This window comes from Chroicocephalus ridibundus, chromosome 32 (assembly GCF_963924245.1).
Source record: "Chroicocephalus ridibundus chromosome 32, bChrRid1.1, whole genome shotgun sequence".
Classification (NCBI taxonomy): Eukaryota; Metazoa; Chordata; class Aves; order Charadriiformes; family Laridae; genus Chroicocephalus; species Chroicocephalus ridibundus.
The window spans coordinates 169,205-194,203 of record NC_086315.1 but is presented as its reverse complement, the minus strand read 5'-3'; the positions used below and the strand labels follow the sequence as shown (position 1 = coordinate 194,203).

Below are 24,999 nucleotides of genomic sequence, written 5' to 3'. Positions count from 1 at the left end.
TCGCCTCCGCCCCACGGCGTCCGTCCGCCCCCCACCTACCGATCCGTCCCCTTCTTCCCCCGCGCCTGCAGGATCTCGTTGAGCTTCTTCACCACCACGGCCGGGGTGATCTCCGTCCCCTTGGCGAACATCTTGGGCTTCTCCTATGGGGGGGCCGGGGGGGCACTTAGGGGGCGCTGCCCCATAGCGACGCGTCCCCCCCATCCCCCAGCCCCATACCTTGACCAGGGGGACGCCCCCCTTGACCTTCTCCCACTCGCCGCCGCCGTCGTTCTCCTCCTCCTCCTCCTCGTAGCGGCGGCTCTTGCGGTCGTGCTTCTTCTTGGCCTTCTCCTCCCGCCGCCGCTCGCCCCCTTTCTTGTCCTCCTCCCTGTGGGGCAGACCCATAAGTAAGGGGGCGGACGCCCCCCCACCCTCCCGGCACCCCCCCGGCACCATCCCGGCCCCACACTTAGGGGGAAAACGCCGAGTTTTTGGAGGAATTTGGAGGGCGAGGGGGAGAATCGTCTTCGTCCCTGTGGGGCAGACCCATAAGCAGTGGGGCAGAGACCCCCCCAGCCCCACACTTATGGGGCAGACACTGAAGAACTTGGAGGCCGAGGGGGCGAATCGTCCTCGTCCCTGTGGGGCAGACCCACAAGTGGTGGGGCGGGCGACTCCCCCATCCCCCCCAGCCCCACACTTATGGGGCACGCACTGAGTTTTTGAGGAACTTAGAGACCAAGGGGGGCAAATTGTCCTCGTCCCTGTGGGGCAGCCCCATAAGTGGTGGGGCAGACGACCCCCCCACGTCCCCCAGCCCCACACTTATGGGGCAGACACTGACTTTTTGAGGAACTAAAGGCCGAGGGGGCAAATTGTCCTCATCCCTGTGGGGCAGCCCCACAAGTGGTGGGGCAGACACCCCCCCATCCCCCCCCGCCCCACACTTATGGGGCAAACGCCGACTTTTTGGATGAATTTGGAGGCCAAGGGGGCGAATCGTCTTCGTCCCTGTGGGGCTGCCCCATAAGCGGTGGGGCAGACAGACAACATACCCCCCCAGCCCCACACTTGTGGGGCGAACACTGAAGAACTTGGAGGCCGAGGGGGTGAATCGTCCTCGTCCCTGTGGGGCTGCCCCATAAGTGGTGGGGCAAACACCCCCCCATGCCCCCCAGCCCCACACTTATGGGGCACACACCGACATTTTGAGCAAATTAGAGGCAAAGGGGGTGAATTTTCCTCGTCCCTGTGGGGCAGCCCCACAAGCGGTGGGTCGGGCCACCCCCCCCCACGCCGCCCCCCACCCCCCCAGCCCCACACTTATGGGGCAGACACTGACTTTTTGAGCAACTTAGAGGCCAAGGGGGGCAAATTGTCCTCATCCCTGTGGGGCAGCCCCATAATTGGTGGGGCAGACACCCCCCCATTCCCCCCCAGCCCCCCCAGCCCCACACTTATGGGGCAGACACTGACTTTTTGAGGAACTTAGAGGCCGAGGGGGCAAATTGTCCTCGTCCCTGTGGGGCAGACACCCCCCCATCCCCCTGCCCCACACTTATGGGGCAAACGCCGACTTTTTGGATGAATTTGGAGGCCGAAGGGGTGAATCATCCTCGTCCCTGTGGGGCAGCCCCATAAGTGGTGGGGCAGGCAACCCCCCCATCCCCCCCCGCACCCCCCAGCCCACACTTATGGGGCAGACACTGACTTTTTGAGGAACTTGGAGGCCGAGGGGGCCAATTGTCCTCCATTTTCCTCATCCCTGTGGGGCAGCCCCACAAGCGGTGGGTCAGGCAACCCCCCCAGGCCCCCCCCCCACCCCCCCAGCCCCACACTTATGGGGCAGACACTGACTTTTTGAGGAACTTAGAGGCTGAGGGGGCGAATTGTCCTCGTCCCTGTGGGGCAGCCCCATAAGCGGTGGGTCGGGCAACCCCCCCAGGCCCCCCCCCACCCCCCCAGCCCCACACTTATGGGGCAGACACTGACTTTTTGAGGAACTTGGAGGCCAGGGAGGTGAATTTCCCGTCGTCTTCGTCCGTCTCGGAGTCGGTGTCGGAGTCGGACGAGCCCCAATCTTCCTCCTCCTCCGAGTCCTCCTCCTCCTCCTCCCCCTCCCCCTCCTCCTCCTCGCCCTGCGACCCCCCCCCCAAAGAAAACGGTCACTTAGGGGGCGGGCCCCACACCCCTCCCCCTGCCCCACACCTCCCCTCCCAGCCCCACACCTTGCCGTAGCGGCTCCTCTCGCCGCCGCCGTCTTTCTTCTTCAGGAAGGCGCCGACGCCGCCATCGTCCCTCCTCCTCCCCCGACGAGGAAGAGCCGGACGCTGCCGTGGGGCAGGAGGGGAGAGAAAGGAAAAGGGGGGGTGTCTCGTCCTGCCCCATAGAGCTCTGCCCCATAGAGCCCCGCCCCACGGAGCTCTGCCCCACGGAGGGCGGCCGGCCCCCGGGGTTTCACCTTCGGAGTCGCGGCTTTTCTTCTCCTCGTCCTCGTCCGACTGCTCCGGGTTCTGCCGTGGGGCAGGGGGAGGTTGGGGGGCAGGGGGAGGTTGGGGGGCGGAGGTGGGCGGGGGGGGGTGTGGGGGTAAAAGGGCTGCCCCACAAGCAGCCCCCCAGCCCCACAAGCGGCCCCCCCCCCCCGAAGCCGCGGAGCTGCCCCACAACTCCCTCCCTCACAGCCACAATCGCCTTCTCCAGCCCCATAACTACCTCCACCAGACCCACAAGTGCCTCCCCAGCCCCATAAGTATCCCCCCAGCCCCATAAGTGGCCCCCCAGCCCCATAAGTATCTCCCCAGCCCCACAAGTGCCCCCCAAAGCCATGGAGCTGCCCCACAACTCCCTCCTCCAGGGCCACAATCCCCTTCTCCAGCCCCATAACTACCTCCAGCAGACCCACAAGTGCCTCCCCAGCCCCATAAGTAACCCCCCAGCCCCACAACTACCTCCCCAGCCCCACAAGTGCCCACAAGTGCCTCACAAGTTCCCCCAAAGCCCCGTAACTGCCCCACAACTCCCACCCTCAGACCCACAGTCGCCTTCTCCAGCCCCATAACTACCTCTCCCAGCCCCACAAGCGCCTCCCCAGCCCCACAAGTGCCTCACCTGACCCACAAGTGCCCCAAAAGTTCCCCCAAAGTCCGTAACTGCCCCACAACTCCCACCCTCAGACCCACGGTCATCTTCTCCAGCCCCATAACTACTCCTTCCAGACCTACAACAGGCCCCCCAGGGCCCCCCAGCCCCATAAATATCTCCCCAGCCCCACAAGTGCCCCCCAAAGCCATGGAGCTGCCCCACAACTCCCTCCCCCAGGGCCACAGTCGCCTTCTCCAGCCCCATAACTACACCTTCCAGACCCACAACTGGCCCCCCAGCCCCACAAGTGCCTCGCCTGACCCACAAGTGCCCCCAAAGCCCCATAGCTGCCCCACAACTCTCTCCCCCAGGGCCACAATCGCGTTCTCCAGCCCCATAACTACCTCTCCCAGACCCATAAGCGGCTCCCCAGCCCCACAAGTGACCCACCTGACCCACAAGTGCCCCGTAAGTTCCCCCCAAACCCCGTAACTGCCCCACAACTACCGCTCTGACACCCACAACCGCTCTCTCCAGCCCCATAACTACGTCTCTCTGCCTCCCTGTGCCCCACACCCCGCCCCACACCCCGCCCCACATCCCCCTTCCCCGCCCCACATCCCACCCCTGGGGTGTCCTAAATCCCCCCCCCCGACATCCCGCCCCCCTGCACCCCACATTCTGCCCCGTCCCGCCCCACACCCTGCCCCACAACCTGCCCCACGCCCCACCCCACCTCCTGCCCCATCTCCCGCCCTGCCGTGCCCCACACCCTGCCCCACATCTCTCTCTCGCACCCCACATCCCACCCAAGGTCCCGCCCCCCTGCGCCCCACGTTCTGCCCCCCATCCCGCCCCACACCCCGCCCCATCTCCTGCCCCACATCCCACCATACTGTGCCCCACATCCTGCCCCACACCCCACCCCACCTCCTGCCCCACATCCCGCCCCACGTCCCCCTTCCCTGCCCCACATCCCACCCTGGGGTGTCCCAAATCCCCCCCCCGACATCCCGCCCCCCTGCGCCCCACATTCTGCCCCGTCCCGCCCCACACCCTGCCCCACACCCCACCCCACCTCCTGCCCCACCTCCCGCCCCATCCTGCCCCACACCCTGCCCCACTGTGCCCCATGTCCTGCCCATATCCTGCCCCACATCCCCCCCTTGTGCCCCAAATCCCCAACGTCCCGCCCCCCTGCGCCCCACATTCTGCCCCGTTCCGCCCCCCATCTCGCGCCACCTCCCGCCCCGTCCCGCCCCACATCCCGCCCCACCCCCCGCCCCACGCCCTGCCCCACACCCCGCCCCACGGACCTGCTTGTAGCTGGCGATGTGGGGCTCGAAGTCGCGGTTGTACTTGCGGATCTTCTGGCGCAGGGTGCTGAGCGCTTTGGCGTTGTTCTTGTTCATCTTCTTCTTCCCCTCCTTGTCCTCCCACAGCTGGGGGGCACCGACCCACGGCTGCCCCACATCCTGCCCCACGGCCGCCCCACGGCCCGACCCACGGCCCAACCCACGGCCCCCCTTCCCTGACCCACACCCCGCACCTTTATGCCCCAAATGCTGGGCTGGGCCCCAGGTTTCGACCCGTTTTCACCCAAATCCTGCCCCATATTGTGCCCCACATCCTGCCCCACGGCTGCCCCATAGCCAGACCCACAGCCCGACCCACAGTCCCCTGCCCTGACCCACATCTCACGCCTCAGTGCCCCAAATGCTGGGCTGGGCCCCAGGTTTTGCCCCGTTGTGACCCAAATCGTTCCCCATATTGTGCCCCACACCCTGCCCCACGGCTGCCCCATAGCCCGACCCACGGCCCGACCCACGGCCCGACCCACGGCCCCTTTCCCTGACCCACATCCCACACCTCTGTGCCCAAAACGCTCTGCTGGGCCCCAGGTTTCGCCCCGTTTTCACCCAAATCCTGCCCCATATTGTGCCCCACACCCTGCCCCACGGCTGCCCCATAGCCCGACCCACGGCTGCCCCATAGCCCGACCCACGGCCCCCTTCCCTGACCCACATCGCACACATTTGGTACCCAAAATCCTTCCCCGTGCCCCCTACTTTGCCCTCTTCTGACCCCAATCCTGCCCCACTGCGCCCCACACCCTGCCCCATAACTGCCCTACGGCTGCCCCACAGACAGACCCACGGCCCGACCCACGGCCCCCTTCCCTGACCCACATCCCACACCTTTATGCCCCAAATGCTGGGCTGGGCCCCAGGTTTCGCCCCGTTTTCACCCAAATCCTGCCCCATATTGTGCCCCCACACCCTGCCCCATAACTACTGTATCCCCTGCCCCACAGCCTGACCCACAGCCTGACCCACAGCCCCCTTCCCTGACCCACAACCCACCCATTTAGTGCCCCAAATCCTTCTCTGTACCCTGTATTTCGTCCTGTTCTGACCCCAATCCTGCCCCATATTGCGCCCCACACCCCGCCCCACATCTCCCTTCTGTGCCCCGCACCCCGCCCCACATCCCGCTCCTGTACGCCCCATTTTCCACCCCATTCTGACCCATTTTCTGCCCCCTTTTGCCCCTTTTTCCCCCCTTTTCCACCCCAACCCCCTCCCCGACCCCCCTGCCCCACACCTCCCTTTTGTGCCCCACATCCCGCCCCACATCTCCCTCCTCTACGCCCCGCTTTACGCCCCATTCCACCCCATTTTCTGCCCCGTTTCGCCCCCTTTTTCCCCCCTTTTTCCGCCCCAAACCCCCCCTCCCCGACTCCCCCTCGCCCCCTGCCCCACACCCTGCCCCACATCCCCCTTCTGTGCCCCACATCCTGCCCCACATCCCACCTGTTTACTACCCCACATCCTCCTCTGTGCCCCATTTTCTGCCCCATTCCACCCCATTCTGCCCCCTTTTCTGCCCCAAATCCTGCCCCACACTCCCCCAGGTCCTACCCCACACCCCGCCCCACATCTCCCTTCCGTGCCCCACATCCCGCTCCTGTACGCCCCATTTTCCACCCCATTCTGACCCATTTTGTGCCCCCTTTCGCCCCCTTTTTCCCCCTTTTTCCGCCCCAAACCCCCCCTCCCCGCCCCCCCCGCCCCCCAGCCCCCCGCCCCACACCCTGCCCCACATCTCCCTTCCGCGCCCCACATCCCGCCCCACAGCTCCCTCCTCTACACCCCATTCTGACGCATTTTCTGCCCCGTTTTGCCCCCTTTCTCCCCCTTTTTCCGCCCCAAACCCCCCCTCCCCAACCCCCCCCGCCCCCCAGCCCCCCGCCCCACACCCCGCCCCACACCCCGCCCCACACCTCGTTGAGGTAATCCTCCAGGTCGGCCAGGATGCGGACGTAGAAGCGGGGGACGCCCTCCTTGTCCACGATGCTCTTGGCTTTGCCGAAAGCTTTGCCCAGGAGCTCGAATTCCTCCAGGCACTTGGTGACGTCCCGGATTTTCATGGCGTTCCGGATGGTTTTGATCAAATTGTTCAATTCCTCGAATCTATGGGGCAGGGGGGGACGTGTGGGGCGGACCCACAAGCGGCCAAACCCCCCCTGTCAATCCCCCCGCCCCTTCTCCTACCTCTTGTCCTTCGCGCTCCGCACCACGCGCTTGGTGTCCTCCTCGTCCTCGCTCAGCAAAAGGGGTCTGAAAAACACGGGGGGGGGGACACGGAGAATCTATGGGGCGGCCCCACGGCGCCGTCCGCCCCCCAAGTCCCACCCGGAGCCGGCCAGCCCCACGCGGTCGTACTTGCCGTAGTTGCCCCCCGGGGGTTTGGCCACCAGCTCGTCCCCCGAGACGGAGGATTCGGACTCGCTGTCGGAGCCGGTGGTGAAGAAGCGGGACATGGCGGCGCCGTGGGGCAGAGCTGTGGGGCGGGGGGGGGGGTGTCAGACCCACGGCGCGGCCTCCCCGCCCCCGGCACTGCGCCACTGAGCCAGCTGTGCCCCATAGAACCGCTCTGAGACAGGCTCCTGCCCCATAAATCTCTGTCCTCGACAGGCTCTGCCCCATAGCGCTGCCCCATAGTGGGGGTTTCAGCCCCACGGCACAGCTGTGCCCCATAGAATCGCTCTCAGACAAGCTCCTGCCCCACATATCTCCATCCTCGATGAGCTCTGCCCCACAGCGCTGCCCCATAGCACTGCCCCATAGCAGAGTTTCAGCCCCACGGCACGGCTTTGCCCCATAGAACTGTTCTCAGACAGACTCCTGCCCCATAAATCTCTGTCCTCGACGAGCTCTGCCCCATAGCACCGCCCCATAGCGGGAGTTTCAACCCCACGGCGCAGCTTTGCCCCATAGAACCACTCTTAACCACGCTTCTGCCCCACATATCTCCATCCTCTATGAGCGCTGCCCCATAGCGCTGCCCCATAGCGGGAGTTTCAGCCCCCCAGCACAGCTGTGCCCCATAGAACTGCTGTCAGACAAGCTCCTGCCCCACATATCTCGATTCTTGAGGAGCTCTGCCCCGTAGCTCTGCCCCATAACACTGCCCCGTAGTGAGGTTTCAGCCCCACGGCGCAGCTTTGCCCCATAGAACTACTCCTAATCACGCTGCTGCCCCACATATCTGCTGTCTTAAAAACCTGTGCCCCATAGCTCTGCCCCATAGCGGTGGTTTCAGCCCCACGGTGCAGCTGTGCCCCATAGAACCGCTCTCAGGCAGGCTCCTGCCCCACATCTCTCTGTCCTCGACGAGCTCTGCCCCACACATCTCACCTCTCTGGGGTAGCTCTGCCCCATAGCGCTGCCCCATAGCACAACTCTGCCCCATAACAAGGCTCTGCCCCCCACGCCCCAGCCCCACAGATCCCCCCCCAGCAGCTCCCTGGGCCCCACATCCCCCCCCCACCCCACATATTCCCCCCCTCCCCGGGACCCACAGACACCCCCCCCCCCAGCCCCACATTTATCCCGCCCCACGGATCCCCAGGCCCCACATTTCCCCCCTCCCCCCCGAGCCCCACAGATCCTGCCCCACAGCTCCTCCTCCCGCCCCATAGATCCCCCCCAGCCACACGGATTCAACCCCAGCCCCACATTTTACCCCCCCAAGCCCCACATTTCCCCCCCCCCCCACCAGCTCCCTCGGCCCCACACCTCCTCCCCCCGCCCCACAGATTATCCCCAGCCCCACAGATCCCACCCCACAGATCCCCCCCCAGCCCCACATTTCCCCCCCCCCCACCCCGAGACCCACAAACACGCTCGCGGCCCCCTATTTCCTCCCTCAGCCCCACACACCCCGCCCCACACCTCTCCCCGGCCCCACAGATCCCTCCCCAGCCCCACAGATCCCTCCCGGGACCCACGGACACGCTCCCCACCCCCCCCCCCAAGCCCCACAGCTCCCTGGGACCCACAGATCCCACCCCACACATCCCCTCTGGGACCCACACCTCTCCCCGGCCCCACAGATCCCTCCCCGGCCCCACAGATCCCTCCCGGGACCCACGGACACGCCTCCCCCCCCCCCCCCCGAGCCCCACACCTCCCCTGCCCCACACCTCCCTGGGCCCCACACCTCCCCCCCAGCCCCACAGATCCTCCCCAGCCCCACTTCCCCCCCCCCAGCCCCACAGATCCTCCCCAGCCCCACTTTCCCCCCCCAGCCCGACAGATCCTCCCCAGCCCCACTTTCCCCCCCCCAGCCCCACAGATCCTCCCCAGCCCCACAGATCCTCCCCAGCCCCACAGATCCTCCCCAGCCCCACTTCCCCCCCCCCAGCCCCACAGATCCTCCCCAGCCCCACAGATCCTCCCCAGCCCCACTTCCCCCCCCCCCAGCCCCACAGATCCTCCCCAGCCCCACTTTTCCCCCCCCCAGCCCCACAGATCCTCCCCAGCCCCACTTTTCCCCCCCCCCAGCCCCACAGATCCAGCCCCACAGATCCAGCCCCACAGATCCAGCCCCACATCCCCCCCCCCCCCCCCCCCACCTCACTCGCACGCGGCGGCGATTGTGCGGGGCCTTCGGCAGCCGGGGGCGGAAGTGACGTCAACGCCGCGAGCCCGCCCCTTCCGCTTCCTCCTTCTCTCCCCCCCCCCCCCCTTCGCGCGCGGGGGATGGCGGGAAACCGAGTCCTGGCGGGAAAATGGCGCCACCCCCGAGGGGTCACGGGGTTTATTGGGGGGCGGGATGTGGGGCGGGATGTGGGGCAGGGCCGGGACGGGACCCACGGAGCCGTGGGGCAGGGCCGCCGTGGGGCAGAGATGTGGGGCAGGGCCACCGCGGGACCCACGGAGCCGTGGGGCAGAGATGCTGTGGGGCAGGGATGTGGGGCAGAGCCGGTGTGGGACCCACGGAGCTGTGGGGCAGAGATGCTGTGGGGCGGGATGTGGGGCAGGGCCAGGACGGGACCCACGGAGCCGTGGGGCAGGGCCGCCATGGGGCAGAGATGTGGGGCAGAGCCGGTGTGGGGCAGAGATGTGGGGCAGGGCCACCGCGGGACCCACGGAGCTGTGGGGCAGAGATGCTGTGGGGTGGGGAAGTGGGGCAGGGTGTGGGGCAGGGCTGCCATGGGGCAAAGCTGGAGTGGGGCAGAGCCACTGTGGGACCCACAGCGCTGTGGGGCAGGGCCAGTGTGGGGCAGAGATGTGGGGCAGGGCCACCGTGGGACCCACAGCGCTGTGGGGCAGGGCCACCATGGGCCAGAGACATGGGGCAGAGCTGGTGTGGGGCAGAGATGTGGGGCAGGGCCACCGCGGGACCCACAGAGCTGTGGGGCAGAGATGCTGTGGGGCAGGGATGTGGGGCAGAGATATGGGGCAGGGCTGCCCTGGCGCAGAGATGTGGGGCAGAACCACTGCGGGGCCCACGGAGCCGTGGGGCGGAGCCATGGGGCAGAAATGTGGGGCAGGGTGCGGAGCAGAGCCACCGTGGGACCCATGGAGCTGTGGGGCAGGGCCGCCATGGGGCAGAAATGAGGAGCAGACCCAGTGTGGGGCAGAGATGTGGGGCAGAGCCAATGTGGGACCCACACAGCCATGGGGCAGGGATATGGGGTGGGGACGTGGGACAGGGCCGCCGTGGGGCAGAGCTGGGGCCACTGTGGGACCCACGGAGCCGTGGGGCAGAGCCAGGGTGAGACAGAGATGTGGGGCAGAGCCGCCGTGGGACCCAGGGAGCCGTGGGGCAGAGATGCTGTGGGGCAGGGAAGTGGGACAGACACGTGGGGCAGGGCTCCCATGGGGCAGAGATGTGGGGCAGAGCCACCGCAGGACCCACGGAGCCGTGGGGCGGAGCGATGGGGCAGAAATGTGGGGCAGGGTGTGGGGCAGAGCCACCGTTAGACCCGCAGTGCTGTGGGGCAGGGCCGCCATGGGGCAGAGATGTGGGGCAGAGCCACCGCGGGACCCACGGAGCCATGGGGCAGAGCCAGTGTGGGGCAGGGATGTGGGGCAGGGCCGCCATGGGGCACAGGGTCCATGTCGCTGTGGGGCAGGGATGTGGGGCAGAGTCATGAGACGCACGACGCAATGGGGCAGAGCCGTGGGTCACAGGATCCATGTTGCCGTGGGGCAGGGACGTGGGGTAGAGCCACGGTGGGGCACGGGCCCCACGGCGCCGTGGGGCAGAGCTGTGGGTCCCAGCAGTCCGTGTCGCTGTGGGGCAGAGCTGTGGGTCCTTGAGCTCCCTGTCGCCGTGGGGCAGAGCCGTGGGTCCGAGGTCTCCTTCCCGCCGTGGGGCAGACCCCCAAGTCCCATCTCCCCACATCCGTGGGGCAGAACTGTGGGTCCGAGGTGTCCCTGTGGCTATGGGGCAGAGCCGCGGGGGCCCGGGGCTCTGTGGGGCAGAGCCGTGGGGCTGAGGCTCCTTGTCGCTGTGGGGCTGAGCTGTGGGTCCCGTGGGTCTGGGCTGATGTGGGGCAGAGCCGTGGGTCCTTGAGCTCCCTGTCGCTGTGGGTCCTGGGGGGTCCCCGTCGCCGTGGGGCAGAGCCGTGGGGCCCCAGGTCTCCCCTCCGCCGTGGGGCGCGGGCCTCCCCACATCCGTGGGGCAGAGCTGTGGGTCCGATGGCGCTGTGGGGCGGAACGGGGGGGGGGGGGGTCACAGTGAGCCCCACAGATGTGGGGCAGAGACACAAGCGCCATCTCCCCACATCCGTGGGGCACAGCTGTGGGTCCCAGCTCCACCCCCCCCCGACCTCGCCGTGGGGCAGAGCTGTGGGTCCCACAACGCCGTGGGGCAGAGCTATGGGTCGCAGACCTCCCCCCTGCCGTGGGGCAGACCCACGAGACCCATCTCCCCACATCTATGGGGCAGAACCGCGGGTCCCAAACCCCCCCCCCCCCAATCCCCACCGTGGGGCAGAGCCGTGGGCCCCACAACGCCGTGGGGCAGACCCACAAGAGCCCTCTCCCCGCGTCTATGGGGCAGAGCGGTGGCTCCCAGCCCCCCCCCCCCCAACCCCGCCGTGGGGCAGAGCCGTGGCTCCCCCATCCGTGGGGCAGACCCCCAACGCTCATCTCCCCACGTCTATGGGGCAGACCCCCGAGTCCCGTGTGTCCGTCCCCCCCCCCCCAAGCCCGTGGGGCCGAGCCGTGGGTCCCAGCCGTGGGTCGCTCACCCGCTGCCCGCCGTGGGTCGCCGCCGCCCGGCCGTGGGTCGGGGGGTCCCCGCCGTGGGTCAGGCCCCACAGAAGAGGCGGTGGATCCCCACGGCCGCCCCCCCGGCCAGCGCCACCCCCACCGTGTCCCCCAGCGCCGCCACCGCCACCGCCAGCGCCCGGCCCCACGGCGCCGCCTGCGCGACCCACACTTAGGGGGCGGACCCACAACCGCCCCACGGACCCCGCCCCATGCATCCCACCCCCGCCGCAGGTCTCCCGCCCCACATCCCTCTCGCTCTGCCCCACACCTTCCCCCCCCCGACCCACAGCCCACCACACAGCCTGCCCCACAGCCTGCCCCACACTTAGGGGGCAGACCCACAACCGCCCCATAGAACCCGCCCCACAAACCCCGCCCCCGGCCTCCTGCCCCACATCCCTCTCACTCTGCCCCACACCTTCCTGCCCCCGACCCACTCCCTGCCCCACACTTAGGGGGCAGACCCACAACCACCCCATAGACCCTGCCCCACACACCCCGCCCCCGGCCTCCTGCCCCACGTCCGTCTCGCTCCGCCCCACACCTTCCCGCCCCCCGACCCACATCCCTGCCCCCCACGCCCTCCCCCGCCCCCTCCTGCCCCACACCTCCTGCCCCACATCCCTGCCCCTCCCCCACCCCCTCCCTGCCCCACGTCCCCTCCCCCCCGCCCCTTCCCCCACCCCACACCCCCCCCGCCCCACATCCTCCTGCCCCACACCCCACCCCTCCCCCTCTGGCCCCACATCCCCGACCCACATCCCCGCCCCTCCCCCACCCCCTTCTCCTCCCCCCCCGGCCCCACATCCCCCCGCCCCCTCCCCCCACTCCCTGCCCCACATCCCCACCCCACACCCCACCCCCCCGCCCCACATCCCCCCGCCCCATGTCCCCTCCCCCACCCCCAGCCCCATATCCCCGCCCTCCATCCCGCCCCCCCGCCCCACATCCCCGCCCCCCCCCACCCCTCCTCCCCCCGCCCCCCACCCCCTCCCCCCGCCTGCCCCACATCCCCCGGCCCCACATCCCCTCCCCCACCCCTAGCCCCATATCCCCGCCCCCCCGCCCCACATCCCCACCCCACACCCCACCCCCCCGCCCCTCCCCCACCCCCAGCCCCACATCCCCCCCCCCCGCCCCTCCCCCACCTGCTCGGCCACGTTGCTGAAGCCGCTGCCGTAGGCCCCGCCCCCCACCAGCCCCTCCCCCAGCACCAGGGCGCAGGCGGCGCCGAAGCCCGGCAGGAACCGCCCCGGCACCGCGGCCAATAGGAGCGCGGCGTTCAGCACCTGGGGGCGGGGACACGGCGGGGGGCGGGGTCAAGGCAGGGGGAGGAGCCACGGGGAGGGGGCGGGGTCACAGGGAGGGGCGGGGCCAAGGGAGGGGGAGGAGCCACCGGGGGGCGGGGCCGCGGGAGGGTGGGGGCCACCGTGGGGGTGGGGCCAGATGGAGGGGGCGGGGCCAAAGGAGGGGCCACCGGGGGGCGGGGCCGCGGGGAGGGGGCGGGGCCACGGGAGGGGGAGGAGCCACCGTGGGGGTGGGGCCAGGGGAGGGGGCGGGGCCAGGTGGAGGGGGGCGGGGCCGCGGGGAGGGGGCGGGGCCGCGGGAGGGGGAGGAGCCACCGGTCGGGGGGCGGGGCCAGGTGGAGGGGGGCGGGGCCACTTGGGAGGGGCGTGGCTACGGGGAGGGGGCGGGGCCCCAGAGGGGGTGGGGCCCCCAGTAAGAGGATGGGGCACAGAAAGGGGGAGGAGCCACCATGGGGGGCGGGGCCACGGGGAGGGGGCGGGGTCAAGGGAGGGGGAGGAGCCACCGGTCGGGGGGCGGGGCCACGGGTCGGAGCCACGGAGGGGGCGTGGCCACGGGGAGGGGGCGGGGCTACGAGGAGGGGCGGGGCCATGGGGCCAGGGCAACGGGGGGGGGTGGAAGGGGCCGGTTGTGGGGCAGGTTATGGGGCAGGTTATGGGGCTGAGAGCGCGCTGTGGGGCAGGGGGTGGGGCGGGGCATGGGGCAGGGCATGGGAACTGTGGGGCAGACGTGGGGCACGCGGTTGGGGGGCGATGGGGGACGCAGGGGGCTGGTTGTGGGGCAGGTTATGGGGCGGAGAGCAGGGCGTGGGGCTGGGTGTGGGGCGGGCGTGGGGCTGCCCCACTGTGCCCCACACGCACCCCACCAGGAACAAGGTGACGGAGCACGTGTGGGGCAGGGCTGGGGGGGGGGGCTATGGGTCCCGCTATGGGTCTGCCCCACATCTGTAAAAGGGCAATGCCACGGGCCTGGCCATGGGGCACCCTATGGGGCCGGCTATGGGGCAAGACTATAGGGCAGGACTATGGGGGCGCTATGGGTCACGCTATAGGTTGGGCCGTGAGTCCTTCTATGGGTCACGCCATGGGTCTGCCCCACATCTATAAGACAACAACACCGTGGGTCTGGCTATGGGGCAGCCTACGGTGCCGGCTCCAGGCCAAGACTATGCGGCAGGGCTATGGGGCAGGCTACGGGTCGCGCCGTGGGTCGCGCTATGGGTCTGCCCCACACCTGCAGCGGGGAAAGCTTATGGGTCTGGCTATGGGACAACCCACGGAACAGCCTATGGGGCAGGGGCTATGGGGTGAGCTATGGGGCAGGGCTCTGGCTCGCGCCATGGGTCGCGCCGTGGGTCGCGCTATGGGTCTGCCCCACACCTGTACCAGGGCCAGCAGCCCCACACGTCGGCAGCGGAGGCAGCGCACGGAGGAGCGGGCCAGGAAGACGCCCCCCTGGTAGATGAGCTGGTACCTGTGGGGCAGGGAGGTGTGGGGCTGCCCCACGGCGTGCCCCACGGCGCGCCCCCCACATCCCCCCCCTGCCCCCCGGCCGTGGGTCTCACCAGCGGTACTGCTCGTTGTGGGTCAGGGCGGCGTCGGGGAAGTAGAGCAGCTCCAGCTGGGGGGAGATGTGGGGCTGGACCCACGGCGACCACCCCCCCCGTCTCCCCCCCCCCTCCTCCTTGCCCCCCGGACCCACAGCGTCTGCCCCACAGCGTCTGCCCCATAGCACCTATACCAGCCCCACAGCGCCAAGTCCAGCCCCATAGCAGCTGCCCCACGGCACCCCCCAGCCCCACAGCACCCCCCAGCCCTACATCATCCCTGAGCCCCACATCTCCCCCCCCAGCCCCATGGCACGCCCCAGCCCCATAGCACCCTCCAAGCCCCACAGCATCTGCCCCATAGCACCTACTCCAGCCCCACAACCACCCCCAGCCCCACATCTCCCCCCCCCCAGCCCCATAACACCCTCCCAGCCCCACATCTCCCCAGACCCACATCTCCCCCCCACCCCCACATCACCCTCCCAGCCCCACACCTCCCCAGCCCCATAGCACTGCCCCAGCCCCATAACACCCCACCAACCCCATAGCACCCTCCCAGCCCCACACCTCCCCAGCCCCACATCACCCCCCCAGCCCCATAGCAGCCCCCCAGCCCCATAGCATCCTCCCAGCCCCACATCCCTCCCAGCCCCATAGCACCCTCCCAGCCCCACACCTCCCCAGACCCACATTCCCCCAGCCCCATAGCCCCTACTCCAGTCCCATAGCACCCTCCCAGCCCCACATCACCCCCCCAGCCCCATGGCAGCCCCTGCCCCATAGCATCCCCCCAGCCCCATAGCACTACCCTAGCCCCATAGCACCCTCCCAGCCCCACACCTCCCCAGCCCCACAGCACCCCCCCGGCCCCACAGCACCCCCCCGGCCCCACACACCAGCCCCTGGTTGATGAAGTACTCGGCGAAGTAGACGAGGGTCAATGGGGCGGCCTGAGGCAGCGCCGCCTGGGGGCGGGGCCACGGCGGCACGTGGGGTCACGTGGGGTCACGTGGGGTCACGGGGTCAGCCCCGCCCCTCCCCCACCCCAACAACCCGCCCCCCGCCCCATAGCGACCCCCCGCCCCATAGCACCCCTCCAGCCCCACAACCACCCCCCCGCCCCATAGCACCCCTCCAGCCCCACAACCACCCCCCGGCCCCATAGCACCCCTCCAGCCCCACATCTCCCGCCCTGCCCCACACATCCCCACACCTCCCCCCAGCCCCATAGCACCGCTCCAGCCCCACACGTGTCCCCCTGCCCCACATCTCCCCCCTGCCCCACACATGCCCCCCAGCCCCACACGTCTCCCCAGCCCCATAGCACCCACCCCAGCCCCACAACCACCCCCCAGCCCCATAGCACCCCCCAGCCCCACACCTCCCGCCCAGCCCCACACGTCCCCAGCCCCACCTGTACCCCCCCAGCCCCACATCCCTTCGCCCTGCCCCACACCTCCCCACCCCACACCTCCCCCCCAGCCCCATAGCACCTCTCCAGCCCCACACGTGTCCCCCTGCCCCACATCTCCCCCCTGCCCCATACGTGCCCCCCAGCCCCACGCGTCTCCCCAGCCCCATAGCACCCACCCCAGCCCCACAACCACCCCCCAGCCCCATAGCACCCCCCAGCCCCACATCTCCCGCCCAGCCCCACACGTCCCCAGCCCCACCTGTACCCCCCCAGCCCCACATCCCTTCGCCCTGCCCCACACCTCCCCACCCCACACCTTCCCCCCAGCCCCATAGCACCCCTCCAGCCCCACACGTGTCCCCCTGCCCCACATCTCCCCCCTGCCCCACACATGCCCCCCAGCCCCACACCTCCCCCCAGCCCCATAGCACCCCTCCAGCCCCACAACCACCCCCCAGCCCCATAGCACCCCTCCAGCCCCACACGTGTCCCCCTGCCCCACATCTCCCCCCTGCCCCACACGTGCCCCCCAGCCCCACACGTCTCCCCAGCCCCATAGCACCCACCCCAGCCCCACAACCACCCCCCAGCCCCATAGCACCCCCCAGCCCCATAGCACGCCCCAGCCCCACATCTCCCACCCTGCCCCACACCTCCCCACCCCACACCTCCCCCCAGCCCCATAGCACCCCTCCAGCCCCACAACCACCCCCCAGCCCCATAGCACCCCTCCAGCCCCACACGTGTCCCCCTGCCCCACATCTCCCCCCTGCCCCACACGTCTCCCCAGCCCCATAGCACCCACCCCAGCCCCACAACCACCCCCCGGCCCCATAGCACCCCCCAGCCCCATAGCACCCACCCCAGCCCCACAACCACCCCTCCAGCCCCATAGCACCCACCCCAGCCCCACAACCACCCCCCGGCCCCATAGCACCCCCCAACCCCATAGCACGCCCCAGCCCCACATCTCCCGCCCAGCCTCACACATCCCCAGCCCCACATCCCTTCGCCCTGCCCCACACCTCCCCACCCCACACCTCCCCCCCAGCCCCATAGCACCCCCCCAGCCCCATAGAACCCCTCCAGCCCCACATCTCCCCCCACATCCCCCCCCCCGGGCCCCTGCCCCACCTTGGCCACCTGCCATCGCTCCCCCGCCGTCAGCCCCCCGCCGTGGGGCAGCGCCGTGGGGCACGGGGGGGGCCCCAGCAGGAAGAAGTAGCTGTTGGGGGGCAGAAATGGGGGGGGGGGGGGGGACTATCTCGGTGTGGGGCTGGCCCATAGATTGGCCCCACAGGTGGCAGAGGGGGAGAGCTAGGACCCATAGATCTGCCCCACATCCCTGCCCCACAGTGCCATGGACCCCCGGGACCCATAGATCTGCCCCACATGCCTGCCCCACGGTGACACGGGGCCTTGGGACCCACAGATGTGCCCCATAGATCTGCCCCACGGCCTGCCCCATGGCGACAAGGACCCTCGGGGCCCACATTCCGCCCCATATCCCTGCCCCATCGATCTGCCCCACAGCAGCACGGAGACCCCTGGGACACCCCGCCCCACGGCTCTGCCCCACACCCCCCACAGCCCGCCCCACATCCCTGCCCCACAGCGCCATGGAACTCCGGGACCCACCCCCTGCCCCACATCCCTGCCCCATAGGCTGCCCCACAGCACCCACCCCACGCCCCCGCCCCACATCCCTGCCCCACAGACTAACCCACAGCACCCCCCCTGCCCCACATCCCTGCCCCACAGACTGCCCCCCAGCACCCACCCCACGCCCCCGCCCCACATCCCTGCCCCATAGGCTGCCCCACAGCACCCGCCCCACCCCCCGCCCCACATCCCTGCCCCACAGCACCCGCCCCACACCCCCGCCCCACATCCCTGCCCCATAGGCTGCCCCACAGCACCCGCCCCACCCCCCGCCCCACATCCCTGCCCCACAGCACCCGCCCCACACCCCCGCCCCACATCCCTGCCCCATAGGCTGCCCCACAGCACCCGCCCCACATCCCACCCCACATCCCTGCCCCATAGACTGACCCACTGCACCCGCCCCACATCCCACCCCACATCCCTGCCCCATAGGCTGCCCCACAGCACCCGCCCCACCCCCCGCCCCACATCCCTGCCCCACAGCACCCGCCCCACACCCCCGCCCCACATCCCTGCCCCATAGGCTGCCCCACAGCACCCGCCCCACATCCCACCCCACATCCCTGCCCCATAGACTGACCCACAGCACCCGCCCCACATCCCACCCCACATCCATGCCCCATAGGCTGCCCCACAGCACCCGCCCCACCCCCCGCCCCACATCCCTGCCCCATAGACTGACCCACTGCACCCGCCCCACACCCTGCCCCACATCCCTGCCCCACAGACTGCCCCCCAGCACCCGCCCCACATCCCACCCCACATCCCTGCCCCACCCCCCTGCCCCACAGATTGCCCCACAGCACCCGCCCCACACCCCCGCCCCACATGGCTGCCCCCCCGCCCCCCGGCGGTACCTGAGGAGGGTGATGTGGGGCAGGAGGAGGCCGGGCAGGACGGCGTGGGGCAGGGACAGCCCCGCCTGCAGCAGCGCCCCATAACCCAGCGCCCCCCCCAGCCCCGCCGCCCCCGTCCCCGACGACCAGCACGCGACCCCCAACCTGGGCCAGACCCACACGTCGACCCATAGAGCGACCCATGGACTGCCCCACAGCACCCTGACCCACGGACCGCCCCCTCAGTCGGCGCCCCCCCGCCCCAGAGCTGCGACGCGCGACCCCCAACCTGCCACCGACCCATAGATTGACCCCTAGAGCGACCCACAGACCGACCCACAGCGCCCTGACCCACATCTCAGCCTGGCCCCACACCGCCCCCCCAGCCCCATAGCGTCCCCCCAGCCCCATGTCCCCCCCCAGCCCCCTATCCCCACAGAAACCCCTGCCCCATAGCACTCCCCCAGCCCCACGGCGTCCCCCCAGCCCCACAGACCACCCCCTGCCCCATAGCACCCCCCAGCCCCACGGCATCCCCCCAGCCCCACAGACCACCCCCTGCCCCATAGCACTCCCCCAGCCCCACAGCGTCCCCCCAGCCCCACAGACCACCCCCTGCCCCATAGCGTCCCCCCAGCCCCATAGCACCCCTTGCCCCATGGCACCCCCAGCCCCACATCACCCTCCCCCAGCCCCATAGCGTCCCCCCAGCCCCATAGCATGTCCCCAGCCCCATAACATTCTCCCAGCCCCATAGCGTGTCCCCAGCCCCATAGCATCGCCCCTGCCCCATAGAATGTCCCCAGGCCTATAGTGTCCCGCTTGCCCCATAGCGTTCCCCCGGACCCATAGAATGCCCCCCGCCCCATAGGCCCCACCCAGCCCCATAGCATGTCCCCAGCCCCATAGCGTCCCCCCAGCCCCATAGCGTCCCCCCAGCCCCACAGCGACCCTGCCCCACACGTACCGGGGGTACTGGGAGGCGAGTCCCAGGAAGGTCACCTCCCCCAGCCCCGAGGCCGCGCTGGCCAGAACCACCCCTGGGGGGCAGCCCCACACGTCAGCCCTGCCCCACACATCCCCCCCGACCCACACGTCAGCCCTGCCCCACACATCCCCCCCGACCCACACGTCAGCCCTGCCCCACACATCCCCCCCGACCCACACATCCCCCCCCCGCCCCACACATCCCCCCCCGACCCACACATCCCCCCCCGACCCACACGTCAGCCCTGCCCCACACATCCCCCTCTGACCCACACATCCCCCCCGACCTACACATCCCCCCCAGACCCACACGTCAGCCCTGCCCCACACATCCCCCTCTGACCCACATATCCCCCCCCAGCCCCACACATCCCCCCCAGCCCCACACATCCCCCCCAGACCCACACGTCCCCCTCTGACCCACACATCAGCCCTGCCCCACACATCCCCCCCCGACCCACACATCCCCCCCCACCCCACACGTCAGCCCTGCCCCACACATCCCCCCCCGCCCCACACATCCCCCCCAGCCCCACACATCCCCCCCAGACCCACACGTCCCCCTCTGACCCACACGTCAGCCCTGCCCCACACATCCCCCCCGACCCACACATCCCCCCCAGCCCCACACATCCCTCTCTGACCCACACGTCAGTCCTGCCCCACACATCCCCCCCGACCCACACGTGCCCCTCTGACCCACACATCCCCCCCGACCCACACGTCAGCCCTGCCCCACACATCCCCCCCCAACCCACACGTCAGCCCTGCCCCACACATCCCCCCCGACCCACACATCCCCCCCGACTCACACATGCCCCTCTGCCCCACACATTTCCCTCTGCCCCACACATCCCCCCCCGCCCCACACGTGCCCAGCCCCACATCTCATCCCCAGCCCCACACGTGCCCAGCCCCACACCTCCCCCCCTGCCCCACACCTCCCCAGCCCCACATCCTTCCCCCTGCCCCACATCCCCCCCTGCCCCACCTCCCCTCCCGCCCCACACGCCCCCAGCCCCACACGCACCCCCCAGGCTGAGGGCGCTGCCCGCGGCCGCCGCCACGAGGCCGAAGCTGCCCCACGCGCAGAGAGCGGCCGCCACCACGCGGGAGCTGGGGGGCAGGACGGGGGGCTCAGGGGGCCGCCTGCCCCACACATACCCCTGCCCCACACATCCCCCTGCCCCACACATCCCCCCGCCCCACGGCCTGCCCCACACATCCCCCCCACCCCCTGCCCCACACATCCCCCCGCCCCACACAACCCCCCACCCCCACCCCACAGCCTGCCCCACACTTCCCTCCCTGCCCCACACATCACCCTGCCCCACACATTCCTCCCACCCCACACAACCCCCCCACCCCCACCCCCACCCCACAGCCTGCCCCACACATCCCTCCCGCCCCACACAACCCCCCACCCCCACCCCACACATCCCCCCACCCCACGGCCTGCCCCACACATCCCCCCACCTCATAGCCTGCCCCACACATCCCCCTGCCCCACACATCCCCCTGCCCCACAGCCTGCCCCACACATCGCTCCCACCCCACACAACCCCCCACCCCCACCCCATGGCCTACCCCACACATCCCCCTGCCCCACGGCCTGCCCCACACATCCCTCCCCCTGCCCCACACATCCCCCCCCACCCCCACCCCACACATCCCCCTGCCCCACACAACCCCCCAGCCCCACCCCACGGCCTGCCCCACACATTGCTCCTGCCCCACAGCCTGCCCCCCCCATCCCTCCCGCCCCACACTTCCCCCCACCCCTGCCCCACAACCTGCCCCACACATCCCCCCCCACCCCCACCCCACAGCCTGCCCCACACATCCCCCCCCCCCATCCCCCCAACCCCCAACCTGCCCCACGCAACCCCCCACCCCACGGCCTGCCCCACACATCCCCCTGCCCCACACATCCCCCCCCCCGCCCCCCAGCCGTTACTTGTAGGGCAGGAGGTGGATGACGAAAGGAGCCGCCAGTTTGATGAGGAGGGTGGGCAGGATGTCGGCCAGCAGCACGGCCTGCGCCCCACAAGTTGTGGGGCCGACCCACAAGTTAGGGGGCAGACCCATAGAGGGGGTGACCCATAGATCATGGGGGACCCATAGATCCGGGGGGGGGTGGCCCATGGATGGGGGGTGGCCCGGAGGCTGGGGGGAGACCCAGGGTGGGGGGCAGACCCACAAGTTGTGGGGCAAACCCACAAGTTAGGGGGCGGACCCACAAACGGGGGGGCAGAGCCGCAGAGGGGGGTGACCCATAGATCACAGGGGACCCATAGATTGGGGGGGGGGGCAGCCCGTGGATGGGGGGAGACCCAGGGTGGGGGGCGGACCCACAAGTTGTGGGGCGGACCCACAAGTTAGGGGGCGGACCCACAAACGGGGGGGCAGACCCGCAGAGGGGGGTGACCCATAGATCGCGGGGGACCCATAGATTGGGGGGGGGGGGGGCGGCCTGTGGATGGGGGGAGACCCACGGAGGGGGGGCAGCCCCACAAGTTATGGGGCAGCCCCATGGGCAGAGGGCAGCCCCACAGATTGGGGGCAGACGCAGGGGTTGGGGGGCAGCCCCACAGATGGGGGGCAGCCCCAGACAAAGGGCGGGGGGGGGGGGGTGTGACCCATAGAACTGCCCACCCCCCCCACCCCCCCCCCCCCGCCGCCGTGGGGCGGCCCCATAGAACCACCCCCTTTGGCCCCTCCCCCACCCCAAACCCCGCCCCCTCAAGCCCCGCCCTCACCACTGAGGCCCCGCCCCGTGGCCCCGCCCCCACCCCAAACCCCGCCCCCTTTTGGCCCCGCCCCCACCCCGTGGCCCCTCCCCCCCTTGAGCCCCTCCCCCACCCCTCAAGCCCCGCCCCCACCCCTTTGGCCCCTCCTCCCTTATGGCCCCGCCCCCACCCCTCCCCCACCCCCTTTGGCCCCTCCCCCTCCCCGTGGCCCCTCCCCTCCTTTGCCCCTCCCCCACCCCGCCCCACCCCCTCAAGCCCCGCCCCCACCTCCTTTGGCCCCGCCCCCACCCCTGAAGCCCCGCCCCCGCGGCCCCGCCCCCACCCCAAACCCCGCCCCCTTTTGGCCCCGCCCCCACCCCGTGGCCCCTCCTCCCTTTGGCCCCTCCCCCTCCAAACTCCACCCCCTTGAGCCCCCCCACCCCTCAAGCCCCGCCCCCTCCCCGTGGCCCCTCCCCCCTTTTTGCCCCTCCCCCACCCATGCCCCACACCCTCGAGCCCCTCCCCTGGCCCCTCCCCCACCCCAAACCCCGCCCCCTTTTGGCCCCTCCCCCTCCCCATGGCCCCTCCCCGTTTTTACCCCTCCCCCACCCACGCCCCACCCCCTCAAGCCCCTCCCCCACCCCTCAAGCCCCGCCCCCCTTGGCCCCCTCCCCCACCCCCTTTAGCCCCTCCCCCTCTTTTGCCCCTCCCCCACCCACGCCCTACCCCCTCAAGCCCCGCCCCCACCCCGTGGCCCCTCCCCCACCTCCTTTAGCCCCGCCCCCACCCCAAACCCCACCCCCTTGAGCCCCTCCCCACGTGGCCCCTCCCCCACCCCCCAAGCCCCTCCCCCACCCCTCAAGCCCCGCCCCCCTTCTGGCCCCTCCCCCACTCCAAACCCCACCCCTTTTAGCCCCTCCCCCCAGGGCCCCTCCCCCCTTTGGCCCCTCCCCCACCCAAACCCCACCCCCTTTAGCCCCTCCCCCACCCCATTGGCCCCCCTCCACTCCTTGAGCCCCGCCCCCACCCCTCAAGCCCCGCCCCCACCCCTTTTAGCCCCGCCCCTTCCCCCCTTTTAGCCCCTCCCCCACTCCTTGAGCCCCTCCCCCACCCCGTGGCCCCTCCCCCCTTTTTTGCCCCTCCCCCACCCCCTTTAGCCCCGCCCCCTTCCGGCCCCACCCCCACCCCCGCAAGCCCCGCCCCCCCCTTCTGGCCCCTCCCCCACTCCAAGCCCACCCCCCTTGGCCCCGGCCCCGCCCCCTTTGGCCCCGCCCCCTTTGGCCCCGCCCCTCACCCCAGTCGATTGGGGGTTGCAGTCGAAGGCGGAGCCGTTGCTCCCGGGGGGCTGTGGGGCAGAGACGTGGGGCAGGTGTGGGGCAGGTGTGGGGCAGAGACGTGGGGCAGGTGTGGGGCAGAGACATGGGGCAGACGTGGGGCAGACGTGGGGCAGGTGTGGGGCAGAGACGTGGGGCAGAGACGTGGGGCAGACGTGGGGCAGACGTGGGGCAGAGACGTGGGGCAGGTGTGGGGCAGAGACGTGGGGCAGGTGTGGGGCAGAGACGTGGGGCAGACGTGGGGCAGGTGTGGGGCAGAGACGTGGGGCAGACGGTTGGGGGGCAACGGGGGGGGGGGGAAGGGGCCGGTTGTGGGGCTGGGGGCTGGTTATGGGGCTGAGGGCAGGCGGTGGGGCGGGGGGGGGCAGCCCCCCGAGGGACATGTGGGGCTGGGGGACATGGGGGGCAGAGAGGAATGTGTGGGGCAGGGGGGACGTGGGGCAGAGGGGGGACGTGTGGGGCAGGGGGGACGTGTGGGGCAGGGGGGGAGATCTGTGGGGCAGGAGGGACATGTGGGTCAGAGGGGAATGTGTGGGGCAGGGGGAACGTGTAGGGCAGAGAAGTGGATGTATGGGGCTGGGGCGGACGTGTGGGGCAGAGAGATGTGTGGGGCAGAGGGGGATGTGTGGGGCAGGGCTAACATGTGGGGCAGAGGGTGGGATGTGTGGGGCAGGAGGTGGATGTGTGGGGCAGAGGGGGGGATGTGTGGGGCGGGAGACGTGTGGGTCAGAGGGGGGGATGTGTGGGGCAGGGGGAACATGTGGGTCAGAGGGGGATGTGTGGGCCAGGGGAGGATGTGTGGGGCACAGGGAGACGTGTGGGGCAGGGGGGGACGTGTGGGGCAGAGGGGGGGATCTGTGGGGCAGGAGGGACGTGTGCGTCAGAGGGGGATGTGTGGGGCAGGGGAGCATGTGTGAGGCAGGCGGCACGTGTGGGGCAGAGGGGGGGATGTGTGGGGCTGGGGGGACGTGTAGGGCAGAGAGGTGGATGTCTGGGGCTGGAGGAGATGTGTGGGGCAGGGGGTGGATGTCTGGGGCTGGGAGGGACGTGTGGGGCAGAGAGGGACGTGTGGGGCAGGGCTAACATGTGGGGCAGAGGGTGGGATGTGTGGGACAGGAGGTAGATGTGTGGGGCAGGGGGGCGCGTGTGGGTCAGAGGGGGGGATGTGTGGGGCAGGGGGTGGATGTATGGGGCTGGGGGGGACGTGTGGGGCAGGGGGAATGTGTGGGGCAGAAGGGGGGATCTGTGGGGCAGGAGGGACGTGTGCGTCAGAGGGGGATGTGTGGGGCAGGGGAGGATGTGTGGGGCAGAGAGGTGGATGTCTGGGGCAGGGGGGCATGTGTGGGTCAGAGGGGAGGATGTATGGGGCTGGGGGGACGTGTGGGGCAGGGGGTAGATGTATGGGGCGGGGGGGATGTGTGGGGCAGGGGGGACGTGTGGGGCAGGGGGGACGTGTAGGGCAGGGGGTGGATGTATGGGGCTGGGGGGGATGTGTGGGGCAGGGGGACACGTGTGGGTCAGAGGGGGGATGTGTGGGGCAGGGGGTG

The 24,999-nt window shown here is 70.5% G+C and overlaps 2 protein-coding genes across 2 annotated transcripts in view; both read right to left on the bottom strand.

Annotated features, from left to right (window-relative positions):
* Window positions 1-9,087, bottom strand: part of EIF3CL (eukaryotic translation initiation factor 3 subunit C like) — a 29,132-nt gene extending 20,045 nt beyond the window's left edge. The window contains exons 1-10 of the mRNA XM_063319227.1: window positions 8,984-9,087; window positions 6,789-6,906; window positions 6,618-6,683; window positions 6,347-6,536; window positions 4,380-4,505; window positions 2,430-2,495; window positions 2,211-2,312; window positions 1,975-2,120; window positions 220-370; window positions 40-143 (exon numbers count right to left, since the gene is read on the bottom strand). Of these exons, the coding sequence (XP_063175297.1) occupies window positions 40-143; window positions 220-370; window positions 1,975-2,120; window positions 2,211-2,312; window positions 2,430-2,495; window positions 4,380-4,505; window positions 6,347-6,536; window positions 6,618-6,683; window positions 6,789-6,886 (1,049 nt within the window). The 5' untranslated portion in view covers window positions 6,887-6,906; window positions 8,984-9,087. The remainder of the gene's footprint in view (window positions 1-39; window positions 144-219; window positions 371-1,974; window positions 2,121-2,210; window positions 2,313-2,429; window positions 2,496-4,379; window positions 4,506-6,346; window positions 6,537-6,617; window positions 6,684-6,788; window positions 6,907-8,983) is intronic.
* Window positions 9,088-11,670: 2,583 nt separating this feature from the next.
* On the bottom strand, window positions 11,671-21,477 carry CLN3 (CLN3 lysosomal/endosomal transmembrane protein, battenin). Its single transcript, XM_063319226.1, has 10 exons — window positions 21,347-21,477; window positions 20,420-20,505; window positions 19,370-19,442; window positions 18,424-18,567; window positions 17,036-17,126; window positions 15,384-15,452; window positions 14,503-14,558; window positions 14,324-14,411; window positions 12,782-12,922; window positions 11,671-11,787 (listed from the first exon to the last, which is right to left on the bottom strand). The coding sequence occupies exons 1-10, from the start codon at window positions 21,475-21,477 to the stop codon at window positions 11,671-11,673; spliced, it is 996 nt and encodes a 331-aa protein (XP_063175296.1).
* Window positions 21,478-24,999: the final 3,522 nt, after the last annotated feature.

What these genes read in the sequence shown, in the direction of transcription:
- CLN3 (XM_063319226.1), bottom strand. Translation starts at nt 21,477, where the DNA reads ATGGGTCTGCCCCCTAACTTGTGGGTCGGCCCCACAACTTGTGGGGCG. An exon ending in CCCCACATCACCCTCCTCAG is followed by an intron (nt 17,127 to 18,423) that starts GTACCGCCGGGG and finishes GCCCCCCAACAG; the next exon opens with CTACTTCTTCCTGCTGGGGC. An exon ending in CACAACGAGCAGTACCGCTG is followed by an intron (nt 14,412 to 14,502) that starts GTGAGACCCACG and finishes CCTGCCCCACAG; the next exon opens with GTACCAGCTCATCTACCAGG.